The sequence below is a fragment of the Telopea speciosissima genome, chromosome 1, assembly GCF_018873765.1.
Source record: "Telopea speciosissima isolate NSW1024214 ecotype Mountain lineage chromosome 1, Tspe_v1, whole genome shotgun sequence".
Lineage (NCBI taxonomy): Eukaryota > Viridiplantae > Streptophyta > Magnoliopsida > Proteales > Proteaceae > Telopea > Telopea speciosissima.
In genome coordinates, this window is record NC_057916.1 from 41443624 (window position 1) to 41463392 (window position 19769).

At 39.6% G+C, this 19769-nt stretch overlaps 1 protein-coding gene across 1 annotated transcript; it reads left to right on the forward strand.

Annotated features, from left to right (window-relative positions):
• The first annotated feature begins 13971 nt into the window (after nt 1-13971).
• On the forward strand, nt 13972-19200 carry LOC122649674 (receptor-like serine/threonine-protein kinase SD1-8). Its single transcript, XM_043842916.1, has 7 exons — nt 13972-15274; nt 17256-17420; nt 17515-17705; nt 17802-18009; nt 18144-18381; nt 18481-18631; nt 18752-19200. The coding sequence occupies exons 1-7, from the start codon at nt 13972-13974 to the stop codon at nt 19058-19060; spliced, it is 2565 nt and encodes an 854-aa protein (XP_043698851.1). The 3' UTR covers nt 19061-19200.
• The last annotated feature ends 569 nt before the right edge of the window (nt 19201-19769 follow it).

Below are 19769 nucleotides of genomic sequence, written 5' to 3' on the forward strand. Positions count from 1 at the left end.
CTGTAGCTACTAAGGGAGGAGTAGACTGTTCTTCATGGTTAGACTTATAGGCTGTGACCCAAGAGTCTGGGACTAACTTGAAAAGATCAGTACGGCTGAGCTGCCGAGGTACATGAGTGATCGTGGGTGTCTAATCTGATCCAATATGGAGAAATAGAGCTGAATCATTTGAGGTATGACCAGTGTTCAGATCAAAGGCATGATTCTGCAACCTATAACAAATTTGATAGTGCAGAGTGGCCACTATTGCAGATTCTACCTATGGGGCACCGGTAATCTGTACCAGAAACTGCCAAGCAGTAGGGAGATTTGGATCCAGTAAAGAGATGTTGTAGTTGGGGTAGAGGGTATAGAAAACTGTACCATTATTCAAAGTGGACTGCACATTAGTAAGAACAGCATGCTGGTAGAGTTTGAAACGAGTGTCTAAAAGATCCATTCGCATAACCACTGGAAGACCCTTTCGATCGTGCAAAGTAAGAGTCATCTTGACAGCACCAAGATGGAGATGTGTGTATCCCAAAGTAAGCCATTGCTGGATCAGGTTTGGGGGGATGTCAATTGGGAAGTACTATTTAGCACCAAAAGCAGTGACCTGGTTTTGAGAAAATGGGGAAGCCTGCACATACTCCTTAAGACCAGGAGTCTTCTTAGGAGCCAAAAGAGTCCGGATTATCTTGGAAAGAGTAGGAGGGTTCTTAGGAAAGACATCATAGGGGTTTAGGATGGGGAAATTGGTAGGATGAACCTGCTGATAAGATGGAGTATAGTTTAACTCATAGAGATAATCAACTTTAGAAGCATGCGATTGGGGAAATAAAACTAAAGAGGAGCTAGCTGAAGAAAGACGAGCTGAATTAGAGCGAGCTGGTTGCATCATGTATGTGAGAGATCACCTGCCAAGAGAAGGATGACTTACCCTGAAAGAGCTAAATGAGGCCAGGGACATTTTAAAGCAAAGGTTACTGGAAAAAGTGGTTAAGCACGCCTGAGGTATTCCGAGCCTATAGGGATAAGAAAGGCCTCTTGCCAAGATCCCACTCGATGTTCAAGGACTGTTACTAGCGTGAGCAAACACCATAACCAGAGAACCAGAAAGCCTTCCTGTTCTGATGGAGAAGATCCGACAAGGCGGCAACTCCAGAGCATACTAAGGAAAGGTTAGACCAAATAAGGACCTCATTTAAGACTTCCCAGGGCAGGCAGAGCCCCCGCCAAGCAAATGAGAAGAAAATCAGAACATCACTGTTGGTTCTGATACCAATTAGATTAATAGTCCAGTTAGATTAATAGTTAGATTAATACACAAAGTTACTCTTTGAGAAGAAGATGAATGTAAAGATGAAGAAGATGAAGAAGGCACACAATGAGGACTTAGATTAATACAGGCTAGGTTGTAACCAACTCTTTCCTTCAAACCTTACAAACTTTGGGTATTTATAGGCACTCAAATGCATAGATCCGAACTTCACACCAATTGAAATCCACAAATAAATACAAAGTGGCTATAGTGGCCAATTATTACAAAAGCTACACGCAGAACACTCACACTTAAAGCACACCACACAAATAAAGCAAAAGCAGAGACAGTGTTGATATGTCACACAACTATCTTTTAATCTGTGTCATAGCCTGATGAGGAATCTACTGGGGAAAAAAGCAGATACTGGTCCACCTCGTGCTCAGCATTGGCCATCATGATGCGATGTATCACGGGGTGATGTAGAACAGAGTGATTGACATCTCAAGCAGTGTAGGTGGAGTTGATGAGGATATCTGGTATTGTAGCGGGGTACACATTATTCTCTTGGCACATGGTCCTCATGAATGCGAGCCATCTGTCACGAGATTCGTCATCCTGGTCTCTATGTTCCCAGATATTGGTAGAGCTGGTGCTCATAATGGGGAATGTGGGGTCTATAAATTCACCTAGAGGGGGGCAAATAGGTGAAGCTAGTGGTAATAGTGCAAAAATAAAACAATTGATAAAACAAAGCAAATAAATTGTGAAAGTAACACAATCGTTTTATAGTGGTTCGGCCAAATATGCCTACGTCCACTCCTCTCACCATAGAGAGAATTCCACTAAAAAGAATCTTGAGAATGAGCAAGAGAACTCGTACAACTCTTGATTAGGAACAAGAGGACTCACACCACCAACTACTTTTGATTGACGAGCAAGAGAACTCAACACATTTAACTACTCTTGGTTTCGACCAAGAGGACTCACAACATATAATAAAGAGAACCTTACTAAGTAAGGATTACCTCAACCTTAGCGAATGTGTAGCTAACTTTCACTTTGAAGCTTCAATGCTAAGTGAATATAATTAGCTAGAGAGGGAAGTGAACCTGAATGCTTCAACACTTTAAATGTTCAAGTTTGAATGCCTTTGCGATGCTTTTGATTAGTCTTAATTGATTGTAATTAATCCAAATGAGCTTACCTATTTATAGGCAAAGGTGCTCAAAGCATCTAAGGTTCATTGCCATTTTAGGATATAATTCTGTCCTAATCTAGTATGCCATTTTCCAATTCGGTATGCCGGATCATGGAATCTATCCGTTGTCAAACGGCTAATTCCCAACAGACATATTGTAATTCGGTATGCTGGATCTGATTCGGTATGTCGGATTCTCAATTCGGTATGCCGGATCAGATGTAGCACATTCCAGTTTCTCTCTGTGAGCAAACCCTGAGATTACAAACAAACAGGTCAAGATGGATTCGGCATGCCGGATTAGGATTTGGTATGCCGGATCAGCTGATTTTGCTGAAAATGGCTAAGTCCATGTTTGGACAAGTGTGGGGCCATTAGCTTAGGTTAGGTCCATGTAAAAACACCTCCTAGGGTCACTCTACATGTATGCATGCGTGAGTGTGTGCATTACAAATGGACTTAAACTTTAATTACATCTTAATACAAAAACATTGAACACATGCTTATAAAAACTCTTGTGTTTGAGATGCTTGATCATGGTCTTTGAACATAGTCCTTCTCTCAGTCTTTTCTTCACACCATACTTTGATATTTTGTCTAGGTTCAATAATGTTGTGAAAGCTCTCCCTTACTTGATGCTTATTTCTTGTAAGGTCTCTATACAGTAAAACACATGTTAGTTCAACTAACTTATTTATTATCATCAAAATCATATAAGGTGATATGTGGATTTTACCCCAACAATCTCCCCCTTTTTTATGATGACAAATAACTTAGTACCAAATATTAGAATATCAAGATAGTATCAAGAAACACACAATTTGTATTAATGAAAGACTTGCATTGACTTAATTGAAATGAAAAGGTTTACATAGCATTAGCAAAACATAGTCAAACATAAACCCAATTTCTCTCCCTCTTTGGCATTATCGAAAAGGGACAAGGGAGAAAATAACAATAAATTTTTCAAGCAAAATGTACTTTCAATACATAAACAACCAAACATTAATCAAAGGGATTGCATAACCCTAGGTCTCTTCTAAGAGAGCAGAACCTCTCTTCACTCAAGGATTTGGTGAAGATATCTGCAAGTTGCTTCTCGGTCTCAATATAATCAAGACGAATTTCACCTCTTTGAGCAGTATCACGTAAGAAGTGATGACGTATATCAATATGTTTAGCTTGAGAGTGTAAAATTGGATTTTTACTGAGATTAATAGCACTAGTGTTATCACATTGGATTGAGGAAGTGTCAAACTTAACTCCATAGTCTTGGAGAGTTTGCCTCATCCATAACACTTATGCACAACATTGTCCAGCGGCGATGTATTCAACTTTGGTGGTAGATAAAGCGACTAAATTTTGCTTCTTACTAAACCACGAAACTAAGCATGATCCAAGAAAGTGACAGGTACCACTTGTACTCTTCCGATCAACATGACACCCGACAAAGTCGGCGTCAGAGAAGCTAATAAGGTTAAAGTCATTGTCCATAGGGTATCATAAGCCAATGCTTGGAGTTCCTTTTAAGTACTTAAAGATTCTCTTTACAGTACTCAAATGAGATTGCATAGGTTGGGCTTGAAACCTAGCACAAGCACAGACACTAAACATAATGTCCGGTCTACTAGCCATTAGGTAGAGTAAGCTACCTATCATGCCTCTATACTTAGTTGGGTTAACTGTGATTCCATCTTCATCCTTAAACAGAGTTACAGATGTGCTCATTGGAGTACTAGATGACTTCTGTCCATTGATGTCAAACTTCTTTAACAGTTCTTTAAGATACTTGGTTTGACTAATGAAAATCCCATTAGTTGTCTGTTTTATTTGAAGTCCTAAAAAGAAATTCAATTCACCCATAAAACTCATTTCAAATTCACTACTCATACTCTTACTAAAATCAAGACATAGAGATTCATTGGTAGAGCCAAAAATGATGTCATCTACATAAATTTGAACTAGGATTAGATCTTTATTTCTATGTTTCACAAAGAGAGTAGTATCTATCTTACCCATAGTAAAACCATCATCTATCAGGAACTTACTCAGCCTGTTGTACCATGCTCTTGGAGCTTGTTTCAAGCCATAGAGAGCTTTCTTCAATTTGTAGACATAGCCAAGATGCTTAGGGTCTTCGAATCCTGGTGGTTAAATGACGTGTACTTCTTCATTGATGAAGCCATTTAAAAATGTGTTCTTCACGTCCATTTGATGTAACCTGAAATTCTTATGACAAGCAAATGTAAGCAACATTCTAATAGATTCTAGTCTTGCTACAGGTGCATATGTCTCATCAAAGTCAATACCTTCCTGTTGGTTATAGCCTTGGGCAACCAGTCTAGCCTTGTTTCTAATAATATTACCATCTTCATCAAGTTTATTTCTAAATACCCATCTAGTTCCAATAATTTTGGTGTTAGATGGTCTTGGCACTAAGTCCCAAACTTGATTTCTTTCAAATTGATTGAGCTCTTCTTGCATAGCAATTATCCAATTACTATCCAAAAGTGCTTCTTTGATATTCTTGGGTTCGATGGTAGAAATGAAGGCCACATTGGAACAAACATTTTGGATTTTACTCCTAGTTTGTATACCTTTATCAAGGTTTCCAATGACAAGGTCAAGAGGGTGGTCTTTAACAGTTCTAATTTCTTTGGGAAGTTGATGTACTTGATCATTAGGTTCATCTAGAGTGACTTTTTCAACTCTCTTCCTAATTTCAAGTACTTCATCATCATCATCTTCTTCTAGGTCTTTATATTTTTCTTTTGCCATAGATTCATCAAATTTAACATTCATAGATTCTTCCACAACTAGTGCTCTTTTATTAAAGACTCTATAAGCTCTACTATTTGTGGAGTAGCCTAGAAAAATACCATCATCGGCCTTTTCCTCAAACTTTCCTAGGTTGTCTTAAGTGTTAAGAATAAAGCAAGCACAACCAAATACTTTAAAATAATCAACTTTAGAAAACTTATTATGGAAAAGTTCATAGGGGGTCTTTAACAAAATAGGTCTTATCAAAATCCGATTTAACATATAACATGCTGTGTGAACAACTTCGGCCCAAAAATACTTAGGCAAGGAGTACTCATTGAGCATTATCCTAGCCGTTTCTTGGATAGCTCTATTCTTTCTTTGAACCACACCATTAGATTGTGGTGTTCTAGGAGCCAAAAAATTATGAGTTATACCTTGTTTTCGATAAAACTCCCCAAATTCATCTATATTGTCAAATTCACCGCCATGATCACTTTTGATAGAGGTAATCATGTAACCCTTCTGATTTTGTACTCTCTTACAAAGAGACACAAATTCTTCAAAAGTATCATTTTTATGCTTGAGAAAGAGGGTCCAGGTGAAACGAGAGTAGTCATCTACAATTACAAATGTATACTTCTTACCTCCTAGGCTTGTGGTTTGGATAGGTCCAAACAAATCAAGGTGAAGTAGTTGCAAAGGTCTTGATGTAGCAACAGAATTTATAACCTTATGAGATACCTTTGTAAGTTTACTTCTTTGATATGCTCCACATGTGTGTTGCTTATCAAAGCTCAACCTAGGTAGGTTTCTCACAAAAAATTTCGGGGATAGGGATCTAATAGTCTTAGAATTAATGTGTCACAACTTCCTATGTCATAAAATAACATCATCAGATTTAGAAATAAGGCATGCATCAACAGAATTTACACTAAATATGCAAGTGTACACATTATTCTTCTTACAACCCTCAAGAATCACAATATCTTTTGAATCATTGATTTCACATTTAGAGGCATTAAAATTTACATAATATCCAATGTGGCATAGTTGACTTACACTAAGTAAATTGTACTTGAGGTTATCAACTAGACTGACGTTAGAAATCATTGTACCTCCAAACTTGATCGGTCCATTTTCGATGATTCTACCTTTGTTGTTGTCTCCAAAGGATACCCATCCTCCTTTTTGCTTCTTGAGCTCAGAGAACAACTTTGGGTTGGAAGTCATATGTTTTGAGCAGCCACTGTCAATGTACCATTCTATATTGCTTTACAAAATAAGAGATACTCAATAAAATTTTGGTCCCCATTGAGAGTTGGGTCCATAATTGTTAGTATCATACATTCCTCTTGGTTTCCAAAGCATTTGGTTACCATTTCCCTTTTGGTTCTCATATTAATTTGTGGATGATTGAGGTTTCCAAGGTTTTTGGCTTTGAGGTGCTTTATAGGGTCCTTGGTTCTTAGGTGGTCTTTGTACTTTTGGTGGGGCTCTAGTTGAGCTTTGCCTATTAGGATAACTTCTCCTATTTTGACCATTATAGGGTCTTTTAGGATGAAAGAAAGATTGGTCCATGTGACGACATTCCCAAATGGTATGTCCTTTCTTATTGCAATTATTACAAACAACCACTTGAGGAATATTTGAGGTCTTCCTATTGAGATTGGTGTTCTTGGATTGAGAACTTTTCTTTCTAATGTAGCATTCCTCAATAGAGTGTCCTCTCTTTTTGTAATAGTTGCAATACTTATTCTTCTTTACCTTCTTACTTACTATTTTATTTGAACTTGCCTCTTTGGTTTGATTTGAACTCTTGTTCACATCATAGCCTGCCCCTTCTTTGTTGAAAGGTGTTTTGGAGGCATTTCCAAGTAGAATATCAAGTGTTTTCTTACCATTTGTGAATGACTCTAGGGCTTTACACAATTTTTCCTTTTCTTCTTCTAAGTTGTTCACTTGAGAAGTTAGGAATGTGTTTTGGTCTTTAAGAGTGTTGATCTCATTCAAGAGATTCCTTTTGGTGGTTGCTAGTTCCAAACTATTTTGATAGAGATCTTCAAAATCCTCTTCTAGCTCCAAAAAATCTTTATCTTTATGAGATGGAGAAGTGGGGGTTACCTCATTTTAAGATTCTTCGTCTTCAGTAGTCATGAGTGCGAGATTGGTTTGTTCTTCTTCATCTTGAGATACTTCGTCATCTTCTTCTTCATCGCTTGAATCAAGAGTGTGTTCGGCTTTGTAGGTCTTTTTGTACTTCTTCATTTTGGGACAATCTCTCCTAAAATGTCTTATTTTCCTACACTCATAACAAATAATATCTTTGAAAGAGGAGTCAGTGGCATCTTTTGAAAGACTCTTACCTTTCTGAGCTTTTGAGAACCTCCTTTTGTTGAATGAGGTCTTGCCTTTATTCTTTAAGAACCTTGAGAACTTTTTGGTAAGATACACAATTTCGTCCTCCGAAAGGTCTTCTTCATCGTCACTTATTTCATAAGATTTGAAAGCCACAACTTTCTTCTTTGGTTTCTTAGGCTCATCTTCCTTGGTATCAAGTTTAAGTTCCATTTCATGAGTTTGTAGAGATCCCAAAAGCTCATCTAGGCTTAGCTTGTCTATGTCTTTGGACTCTTTGATTGCCGTAGTCTTGGGTTTTCATTCTTTTGAAAGAGATCTCAATATCTTTTGAACATTTTCTCCATTAGAATAAACTTTTCCTAAACCCTTCAGCTTGTTCATAATATTAGTAAAACGAGTAAACATTGCATAGATATCTTCATCATTTTTCATTTTGAACAATTCATACTCGTTTACAAGCATATCAATTTTAGATTGTTTGACTTCAGACGTACCTTTATAGGTAACAACTAACTTGTCAAACATCTCCTTAGCAGAGTCACACATGCAAGTTCTGTTGTACTCCTTTTTTCCTAGAGCACATTGAATATAACTTATAGCTACATAGTTGAGTTGCATCTTTCCTTTTTCAGCAGGGGTCCATTCTTCTTTGGGCTTATCTATGGTATTTGGTCCATTTTCGATGACTTCCCATGCATCGATATTATTGACACAAACGAAGTTCTTGAAGCGATTTTTTCAATAGGAAAATCCTTCACTTTCAAAGAAGGGTGGTCGGGTAATATTGTATCCTTCAATCTTACGATTGATAGAGGATCCCATGGTCTTTACTCTTAGTTGGATTAAGAACAATCACAGTCTTGAGCTCCCGCTCTAATACCAAATGTAAATTCACCTAGAGAGGGGGTGAATAGGTGAAGCTAGTGAAAATAGTACGAAAATAAAATAATTGATAAAACTAAGCAAAGAATTTGCGAAAGTAACACAATCATTTTATAGTATTTCGGCCAAATATGCCTACATCCACTCTTCTCACCTTAGAGAGAATTCCACTAAAAAGAATCTTGAGAATGAGCAAGAGAACTCGTACAACTCTTGATTAGGAGCAAGAGAACTCACACCACCAACTACTCTTAATTGACGAGCAAGAGGACTCAACATATTTAACTACTTTTGATTTCGAGCAAGAGGACTCACAACATATAATAAAGAGAACTTTACTAAGTAAGGATTACCTCAACCTTAGTGAATGTGTAGCTAACTTCCACTTTGAAGCTTCAATGCTAAGTGAATATAATTAGCTAGAGAGGGAAGTGAACTTGAATGCTTTGGTGAATGAATGCTTCAACACTTTGAATGTTCAAGTTCAAATGCCTTTGCGATGCTTTTGATTAGTCTTGATTGATTGTAATTAGTCCAAATCAGCTTACCTATTTATAGGCAAACGTGCTTAAAGCAACTAAGGTTCATTATCATTTTAGGATATTATTCTGTCCTAATCCGGTTTGCCGTTTTCCAATTCGATATACCGGATCATAGAATCTATCCATTGTCAAACGGCTAATTCCCAACAGACATATTCCAATTCGGTATGCTGGATCTGATTCGGTATGCCGGATCAGATGTAGCACATTTCGATTGCTCTTTGTGAGCAAACCCTGAGATTGCAAACAAACAGGTCAAGATGGATTCGGCATGTCGGATTAGGATTCGGTATGCCAGATCAGCTGATTTTGCTGAAAATGGCTTAGTTCATATTTGGACAAGTGTGGGGCCATTAGCTTAGGTTAGGTCAATGTAAAAACACCTCCGAGGGTCACTCTACATGTATGCATGCGTGAGTGTGTGCATTACAAATGGACTTAAACTTTAACTACATCTTAATACAAAAACATTGAACACATGCTTATAAAAACTCTTGTATTTGAGATGCTTGATCATGGTCTTTGAACATAGTCCTTCTCTTAGTCTTTTTCTTCACACCATACTTTGATACTTTGTATAGGTTCAATAATGCTGTGAAAGCTCCCCCTTACTTGATGCTTATTTCTTATAAGGTCTCTATACAGTAAAACACAAGTTAGTTCAACTAACTTATTTGTTGTCATCAAAACCATATAAGGTGATGTGTGGATTTTACCCCAATAGGGTCATAGGTAATGAGATGGTGGTGCAGGATTGGAGGTTCAACCAGGGCAGGGTGGATGTGATCCATTGGTCGGTGGAATAAGATAGTAACATAGAACTGGTCCCTGGGGAGTTCTGACAGAATATTGATCCAATGGGTGAGAGGAGCAAAGAGTCGAAGGAATCTGGCAAAGTGAGAGGGGACTGCAGGGCGAATGAATCAGTGGGATTGAGATCGAGAAGGTAATCTGTATGGGGTGGTGGTTTGCCTGAGATAATGGAGAAGGGCATGAGTAGAGAAACACATAGCAATTTTATGGACCATAAGGAGGTGCCAGAAAAAGACTACGTATTCTTTACTGAAATTGTAGAAGTAAGTCATGATGAAAAGGGTAAGGTAAGGGTAATCAGGGTGACATGTCTGCCAATCATATAGAAGTCCATTTCGAGAAACAAGGGTTGTTAACATGTTTTGGTAGGTTTGGGTGCTGTAGTTGATCATGGTTCTGCCTAAAATATCTGAGTAGATTTCAGGAGGAAGGGTAGGGAGCAGGGATGTAAGGTCATTAGTGGGAGGAGGTGGTTGGGAAGGTCCAGGGTCTGGGGGAGGTTGAGAAGGACCAGGGTCTGTAGGGCAAAGAGGCATGCAGAGAATTGGTATAGAGGAGTGGATGGGTATCTTGGTTCTGGATTGGAAATCTGCCAACACATTTTCTCTACCTTTAATATGCTTGACCCGAAAAGACCATTGAGAGAACCATCGAGCCCAACGGAGAAATTGTGGTTCTGGGAGAACCTTCTGTTTGAACTGCAACATCCGCGGGAAAGATGACATATCCATTTCTACTTGAAAGGTGTGACCAATGAGATAGAATTGGAATTTTTCAATACCACGCCTTACTGCTAGTATTTCCTTGAAGGTGGAATGGTAATGTTGCTCTGATGGTTTGAACTGGGCACTCCGGTATCCACAAACTTTTTTATGGCCATTAATTTCTTCGAGAAGAACTACTGCCCCTTGCTCATCACTTGCATCAGTCTGGAGGATGCGTAGACCATTGGTGGGGATGTGAAGGGATGGAAGCTTGTCTGCAACCTTTTTGAGAGCCTGAATTACCTTAGTACCTTAGTGTGCTCTGCTGACCATGGAGGAGGGTTTTTCTTGAGGAGCTTGTACAAAGGTCCAGTATATGAAATTTGATGAGGAATAAACTCAGCCATGTAATTCACAATGACCAAAAATTTCTGGAGTTGAGTTGCAGTGAGAGGGTCATTGGTGAATTGAAGAAGTGACTTGCCAATGTGAGGCTGAAGCTGATACTATCCCTCATGACTAGTGACACCAAGGAAGTCAACAGTGTCTATGCCAATTTCCATTTTCTTTGAGGAGAGCATTATGCCATGCTGGACTGTGCGATCATAAAACTGGGAGAGAAGCTGATGATGGTCTTCTGTGGTCTTGGAGAACAGTAGGATGTCATCAATGTAGATGAGAGCCTGCTTGTGAAGAGGAGCATAAATTCACATCATAGCTTTCTGAAAGAGTGAGGGACCAACTTTAAGACCAAATGGCATAACATTCCAATGAAAGTGAGAACCAGGGATGCAAAATCCAGTCTTAGGCCTGTCATCCGGATGAATTCCAAGTTGCCAAAATCCTGCTTTGAGATCAAATTTATTAAAAATGGTGGCTTCTGAAAGCTGTAGCATCAAAGCTGGTCTAGTTGGTAATGGGAACTTATCACCAAAAAGGTATTAAGGGGCTGATAGTTGTTGACAAGTTTGAGTTTGTCACAAGTCTGTTCTGCTCGTTTATTGACATAAAAGGCTTCACATGCCCATGGAGATGATGTGGGCTCAATCAGACCTTGTGCTTGTAAAAGAGTAACTTCCTCTTGAGCAAGAGTCAAGTGAGCTGGATTCATGCCAGAATGACTAGCTTTAGTAGGATTGGCATCTTCATTTTTCTTGAATGGGAGCCTGATAAAGAACTGAGGGTTCTGCCAAAGAGGGTGGTCACATTTGGTGAGGAACTCAGTATGAGAGTCTGCACCACACTGAGAAATCAGTTGCTGCTTGATGTCCTCTAGGGGGGTAGAGGAGAAGAGGTTGGGGGTTGTGGTCCATGGAAGAAATTGCTTTCTGTAGGTAAGACCATGGGAACTCCATTGGAGATTAGGAAACTTGGTCAGGAGATCAAATTTTGGTAAAGAAGATCCTAAGACTCTATGGCTGACTGTCAAAGTGGAAAATATTTTAAACTTGATGGGTTCTTTGGAAATTAGGTCGACGGAAAAGGTTTTTCCATCTGCTGCAGTGAAATAATGCTTATGGGATTTCCAACAACAAGGGGGTAAGACATGGGGAGCTAGGATGGTCATGGTTGCGCTTGTGTCAAAATATCCAATTACTTTAACAGGACGATCCCATGCAAAGGGGAAAATATACAATGGGGCTAAAGGGAGGGTAAGCTTCTGGGTTGAGGGACACAAGGGTATAGGTTGTTGGTAAAGTGGGTAGGCGGGTTCAAATCCGTCGGACATGGTATCAAGGTCAGATTCAAAACCTGAACTGTAATCTTCAAGAGCAAAAAGGAGATCCGAAGAGAACTCATCATCGATAGAGTATAAGGACTTTATATCAGCATTTGGATCATCTGTAGAATCAAACTGAGTCAACATATGCATGAGCTTGGCTTTCTTCTGCTTATCTGGGCAATTCTTTGTAAAATGTCTCTTCTTGCCACAGGAAAAGCATTTATCAGAAGTTTTTCCACGAAATTTCTTTCTCTTGAAATAGCGGTAACGTTTGCCTTTTCCTTATCGTCGGGAAGAAGTCAAATGCTTTTGCTTATGAGACTTGTGTTTGGGAAGACGGGAGAAATGAGATTTCTTCTTGGTAGGACAATGGCAAGACTGATCTTTGCATTTAATCTTGAGATGAGAAGAATCACAAGTATCTTTCAACTTTTCAGTGGTCTTTTCCCAAGTCTTGAAGAATTGTTGTTGATTGCACAGACACTGGAGACCAGTTTGAATTTCTTGATATAGGTGACCAAGAGTCACCTGTTGCAACTTAAGGTCTTGAGTGTGCAAATGTTTAACAGCATCGTTACCCGATGGTTCTGGGAACGAATTGAGAAAGACTTGCTTCATATTCACATAATCCATGCCGCCAAGGATATAAAATCGATCCATCATCCTTTGGAAATGTTTCTCTAAATCAGATCGTTGAAAAGAGCAACACTTCATCTGAAGATATTCTTCACGGGCCTTGACACAATTATTCTCGAGAGGGCCAATAAACTCATTGTATAACTGGAGAACAAATTCATCAATGCTAAGTTGTACCCACTGCATTTGTCTGTATGGACCCAATGCCATGTACCATTCTCTGAGGGTACCATGAGTTCTTGCTAGAAACTTGGTGATGGCTACTCTTGGTGTCATGCCTTCTTGGAGTAATTCGACAGTTAACCAGGCATGAAATTCAGAGATTTTGTTGGGCCATTTATGAAATGGGGTGCCATCAAAAGTGAACAGTTGCTTGGGATCCTGATTTTGAAATGGCTGAAAGTCCAACAAGGGAGCTTGCATAGGCGAAGTATTTTCGCCAACATGATCTTCATCTTCATAAACAACTTCAATGACTCCAGTTGTATTTGGCTGGCCTTGCTAATTTTGTTGGTCCACCATGAAAACTAGAGGAGGGGAGTCAACCGGCTGAGAATCACTGTCAAATGCTGTGTAGGAGCCTGAGGCTGGAAAATGGGTTCTTCTGAGAGCTTTGGCTGGTTGCTTGGACTGTAAAGCTGCTTAAAAAAAGCGCTCAAGGAATTTGGGTTTGCGATTGGGAAAAATGGGGAACATGCGGGTTGGGTGGATGAAGGTTTATTGGGAGGGACATAGGGGACAAAGGCAGGTGGCCTCGAAGGGTATGAGGGGCTAGGTTGGAATGTGGGTTGAGAATAGAATTGATGGAATCTACAGGGAGAAGGTTAGTGTGGTTGGGAGTCCATGCTGCTGGGTGGTGAGAACAGAGACGCAGACTTGACTATAGTCAACAAAGCTCTTTCTCCTTCCCCTTCCCCAAGCCATCCCCATCACTGTTACGATTTCCGAATCTCTTCGAAAAATTATTTAATTATTTCTCTACTTTAGAAGCTTTATTTATTAAGAATGTTCAGAATCAATAGGATTCAGGAAGAGCGAAACATGCATGTACCCGTTACCGACCCACCCATCCTCTAAAGAGATGCACAGGGAATAGAGAAACTAAAAGCATGAGAAACATCAGCGAGGGTTTCCATCTTTTCCTCGTCTCCTGCTTCGCATTACTTGCTTTTTCCTCCCAAAGTTCCAATGGATTTGCAGGGGACATCATAACTCTGAATCAATCAGTCAGAGACGGGCAAAGCCTTGTTTCTTCCGGTGGAACTTTCAAATTGGGGTTCTTCAGCCCTACCAATTCCAACAACAGATATTTGGGGATATGGTACAATAAGATTCGTGACCAAACTGTTGTTTGGATTGCAAACAGAGACAACCCCATCACAGACTCAACCGGTGTTCTAAAGCTTTCCGAAGACGGGAATCTCGTCCTCCTAAATCAATCGGAAACTGTGATCTGGTCTACGAATGCGTCCAAGGCAGAGAACCCAGTCGCCCAGCTGTTAGATTCTGGAAATCTCGTAGTCAGAGAAGAAAATGACGAGAAGCTCGAGAATTCTCTGTGGCAGAGCTTCGATCATCCGACTCACACTTTATTGCCGGGAATGAAGTTGGGGTGGAACTTGAGAACCGGTTTGAATAGATTTCTGATATCGTGGAAGAGCGAAAGCGATCCGTCCACTGGAAGCTTTAAGTTTGGGGTAGATCGTCGTGGATACCCACAGGCGTTTGTCTGGAACGGAATGGGCATAGAGTACCGAAGCGGACCTTGGAATGGGTTACAGTTCAGTGCGGTCCCTGAAATGAAGCCCAATGACATTATCAATTTCAGTTTCACCTCAAATTCAGACGAGTTGTATTACTCGTTTTCCATCGAGAACGATTCCGTGGTTTCGAGGTTGATGGTGAGTCCATCTGGTTCGCTTCAGCGATTTACACGACTCGATGACGACAAAAGCGAAAGCTGGAATCTTTACTGGTATGCTCCGAAGGACCAATGCGACAATTACAAAGTGTGTGGGGCTTATGGTATATGCGATGCCAATGCTTCGCCAGTCTGCAAGTGTCCTCCAACAGGGTTTAAGCCAAGGGATCCTCAGAATTGGATTATGAGAAATGGGTCTGGTGGGTGTGTTCGGAAAACAGAGTTGGAGTGCCAGAAAGGAGATGATGGGTTCTTAAGGTTGCAGCGCATGAAGGTCCCTGACACATCCATGGCGTTCGTGAATGAAAGTATGAGTCTTCAAGAATGCAAGGAGGCTTGCAAGAGGAACTGTTCGTGTACGGGTTATGCGAACTCGAAACTGACGGGAGGAGGAACTGGTTGCTTATACTGGACTGGTGAGCTTATCGATCTCCGGGTGTACCCCGTCGGCGGCCAAGATCTCTACCTGCGGGTGGCGGGTTCCGAGCTAGGTACGCTCAATTTAGTTAATCTCAAATCATAAATAGAAGCTAATTAATCATACTGTTTAAAGAAATCATATTATTAATTCATAGTTTCATACTGGTGGAAGTGCGAATGGAGATTCCGAGTCAAAAAGCAAGCCGACGTATTTGACTCCGGTCGAGAGAGAATTGCTTTTTTGGTTTAATTGCTTGGCCTTCGGTTTTATGAAATTAGGGCGTAGGTGGGAAATGGGACGCGTTGTGGGTACCGCAGCCGACCAATTGACCTCTTGGGGCCCACATGAGTGCCTGGATCTCATCACAGCCTAGAATGTCCTGTGAGAGTTCCATGTTTCCATAGTCCATGTGGAACACGTTTGTCCAGTCAAGTACTGAAAGTTTGGTGGCCAATCCCTATTAGACTTTGATGCCGAGAAGAGGAGATTCATCAGCCCCACCATGAGACAACCAGGCCTTCAAATCTTCAGAGTTAAAAGACTAGAGAGTTTTCTTTTTTTTTGATGAAAGACTAGAGAGTCTTAAGAGGCAGTTTAATTATTCTCTTATTAATGTGGACTAACTCCTCTTAGCAGGTCAATCCCTAAATCCTGTACCACCCAAGTCTGCTATTGAAGGGGTTAGGCCTCTCATTTAACATTCTGTCTTTTTAAATTAGAAAAAAAATTTGCTGCTAGCAGCCAAGGAAATGGAATAATTCACTTCCCTTTTGGGTTCACAAATACCCTCCTAGGTTTTACTATTTTTTAAAATACCCTTTAAGATCCCATTTCCTTGGCTGCCAGTCTTGTAGTTGTAGCAGCAAAATTTTATCCTCTTAATTAGGCCATATCTCTTTGGGTAGACGGGCTGGACCTTACTCTGCACAATTCCTTGGCCAAAATAGACCAACCTATTGTTCCAAGAACTCCAGCAGTTTAACATTATATTTGGCTAAGACACAATACAAGTTTTTTTTTTTTCCATATATAATGTGTGGGAGAGGGTTGGACACGCCACTGGCTTTCCTGGAGCTAGCAGCTGTGCCAATAGAGAGGGTGGGATGGGAAGGGCAGGGGGTCATTTCCATAGGGAGTGGGAGAGAGACAGATTTAGGCTGGGCACAGCGCCAGCGTGCCTAGCCTATATAATATATATTTAGTAGCGGGTCATGTGGGAAGACAAGAGCCATTGAGAGACCCCTATCGATTCAACCAATATGGGGGCAGAGAGATCATTTCAGGGGGAAGAGAGAGAGAAGGAGGTGCTAGCGGAGACTACACCCCCGGGCAGGAACATTCTCCCATATTTTTATTACATTTATTGTTATAGGAATGGATGCAGAACAAGTTATTCAATTATTGTGTTCATTGCAACTAGAATATTCATACATTGAAACTAGAATTTTCTTACACCTCATTTGGTTCATATTCTTAACACCCCCCTCTCCAAAAAAAACAGAAGGAAAAGTCTGGGCACATTGTTGGTGTACTGTAAGCTAGCACCCTTTGTGTCTATCTTTCTCTTCCCCCCCTTTAGAATGACCCCCTGCCCCTCCTATATGATACCCCATTCCGCTCTGCCATTGGGGCCGCCCGCTAGTTTACCACATATGAGCGGTGTGCCTATCCCTCTCCAAAAAATAAATAAATAATAATGGTTCATATTAAACATGACTTGTATTAGTTTAAACCTTTGGGCCTAGTGTAAGTGTTGGGATTGACAATCTGATACTATTGTAAATTATCCAACAAAAAAACTTTTAAGTACTGGGCATGCACTTGTAAAATTTTCCCCCTAAAATTGATCTTTTGCTTGAAGGAGAGGGAGGGGGGAAAATGGAAACCAGTACATGAACCAACAAAAAACTGAAGCACCATCCAAAAAAAAAAAAAACTGACCATACCTGAACGTTCACAACCATTAGGGATAGTGCCTAATTTAGCAGAATAATTGTTTCTAAACTTACTTTCACACTCATTAATGTTTTTTTTCTTTTAATCATCTACAGCAAAGGGACAAGACCCTGATGCCCATTCCAGTAAAAGGAAACGATTAACAGTTGGACTTAGTGTCATGGTCTGTGTTGGTGTTCTTGTATTGGCATTCAGTAGCTATTTCCTATGGAAGAGAAAGACAAAAGGAGCTGTGTCGAATAGGAAGACAGAGGAAAGAGGTACAACATGATTCCTTATCCTGCGAAATGAGATTGAAAAGTTGCACTTCCACTACACTCTTCTTACATATCCATCATCCTCTTTCTATGCCAGTTTTCAGGGAGAAAAGCCAAGACAAACAATTTGTGGACTTGGTTGTATCAAGCGGGAGAGAGTACTCGGGCGAATATAACAAAGATGACATAGAATTGCCTCTATTCGATTTTTCTACTATTGCAATTGCCACAGATAATTTCTCCGAAGCAAACAAGCTTGGAAAAGGTGGTTTTGGTACTGTTTATAAGGTAAATTTTCATATTTGATCCGTTAAACATTTTTATGCCACTAGAATGAATGAGTTCAAAATGTTGACTTTAGTGTCTGAGATTGATAATAAATAGGGTAAGTTGGAGGGGAAGGAAATAGCTGTGAAGAGGCTCTCAAAGAATTCAGGGCAAGGACTACAAGAATTCAAGAATGAGATTATATTAATTGCAAAACTTCAGCACAGGAATCTCGTTCGGCTTCTGGGTTCCTCTATTGATGCTGAAGAGAAAATGTTAATCTATGAGTACATGCAAAATAGAAGCTTGGATTCTATACTGTTTGGTTAGTCCATCTCAATATTTCTCATGTTCAGCTTGCTAATGTTCACTATGTTGATGCTTTTCTATTTAATTTTGATAAAACACTAAATCAAAAGTTCAAACTAATGTCCTCAAGCAAAAATTGCTTCTCTACAGACACAAAAAAATCCTCATCCTTGGATTGGCCAAAGCGCTTCCAAATTATCGGGGGAATTGCCAGAGGGATTCTCTACCTGCATCAAGACTCCAGATTTAGAATTATCCATAGGGATCTCAAAGCAAGCAACATTCTACTTGATGGTGAGATGAACCCCAAAATTTCAGACTTTGGCATGGCAAGAATTTTTGGAGGGGATGAAACTGAAGGAAATACAAGGAGAGTAGTAGGAACATAGTAAGTTCCTAAAAACATACAAAAATGAATACATTCATCACATAGTAATAGTCCAATGTAATCAACACATTAAAGATTTTCTTCAATAATGCCTTGCAGTGGTTACATGTCACCTGAATATGCAATGGATGGAAACTTCTCGGTGAAATCTGATGTTTTCAGCTTTGGTGTTCTGGTGTTGGAGATCATTAGTGGCAAGAAGAACAGAGGATTTTATTACGATAACTGCGAGCTCAATCTTCTTGCACATGTAAGTACAAAAAGATAATTGTCTTTCTCTTCGTTTAAACTGAATCATAAACTGTAATGGCATGGTCTTTTTTCTTCCTTCCTTTTATATGACCAAAATAATATTCTTGAGATATTTTAGGCATGGAGACTATGGAGAGAGGGCAAAGGCTTGGAATTGATGGATGAATCAATGAAGGATTCATGTTCCACAAGTGAAGTATTGAGATGTATACAGGTTGGCCTCTTGTGTGTGCAAGAACGCCCAGAAGAAAGGCCAACTATGTCATCTGTGGTTTTGATGTTGAGTAGTGAAACTGCAACAATGCCTCAACCAAAACCCCCTGGCTTTGGTAGAGAAAGAAGTCCCTTGGAGACAGACGAATCTTTTTCTGAACTAGAGTCATATACCGTAAACCAACTGACGGTTACAATCATAGAAAGCCGATGACAGTTGAGAAGTGTTACGTGTTCTTATCTCAAAACACTTGTGATTTATACCAAGTCAGGGATTCAAAGGCAAAAACTGTATATATTGAAGAATTGTGAGAAGTTCACACTTTCAGTGGAGTTGCTGATGCCTCAGTGAAGTTCACATTTTCAGGTTTATTTTTGTATATATATATATATATATGTCTCACATCATCATATGTGATGAGAAACATAGATTACCTTATTCGCCTAGACTCGGTATTGACAGAAAGATAGTATGGAGAAGTGATTATCAATTTTTTTTTGTAATACCTGCAACTGAGAGTTGGTTTGTAGTTTTTCTCTCAGCATATTTTCCTCGTCCTAAGACTGCATCAGTACTGGTGGGAATTGGCTGCTTGTGTTCTTTTTATTGAACTTGTTGTAATCTTCAGTTTCCTTTGGAATTAAATGTAACAAAGATTTTTTGGTGCAAAAAATTGTCAAATATTGAAAGAAGATAAGTAAAGTCAGGGGTTGTAACCCTTCAATGACCAAACAAAAGTGATAGTGGCTTTAATACATTGTTTCTGAAGATTGCAATTTTCAGATTGCCAAGGGAAATTTTTTTCTTTTTTACCCATTAACAAAGTAAATTAAAAAAATATGATTTAGGTGCTACTTATGTTCAGGATTTCACGAGGCTTAACCCCAGGACTAAGGCTGTGTTTGGTATACATTCTTAGTCG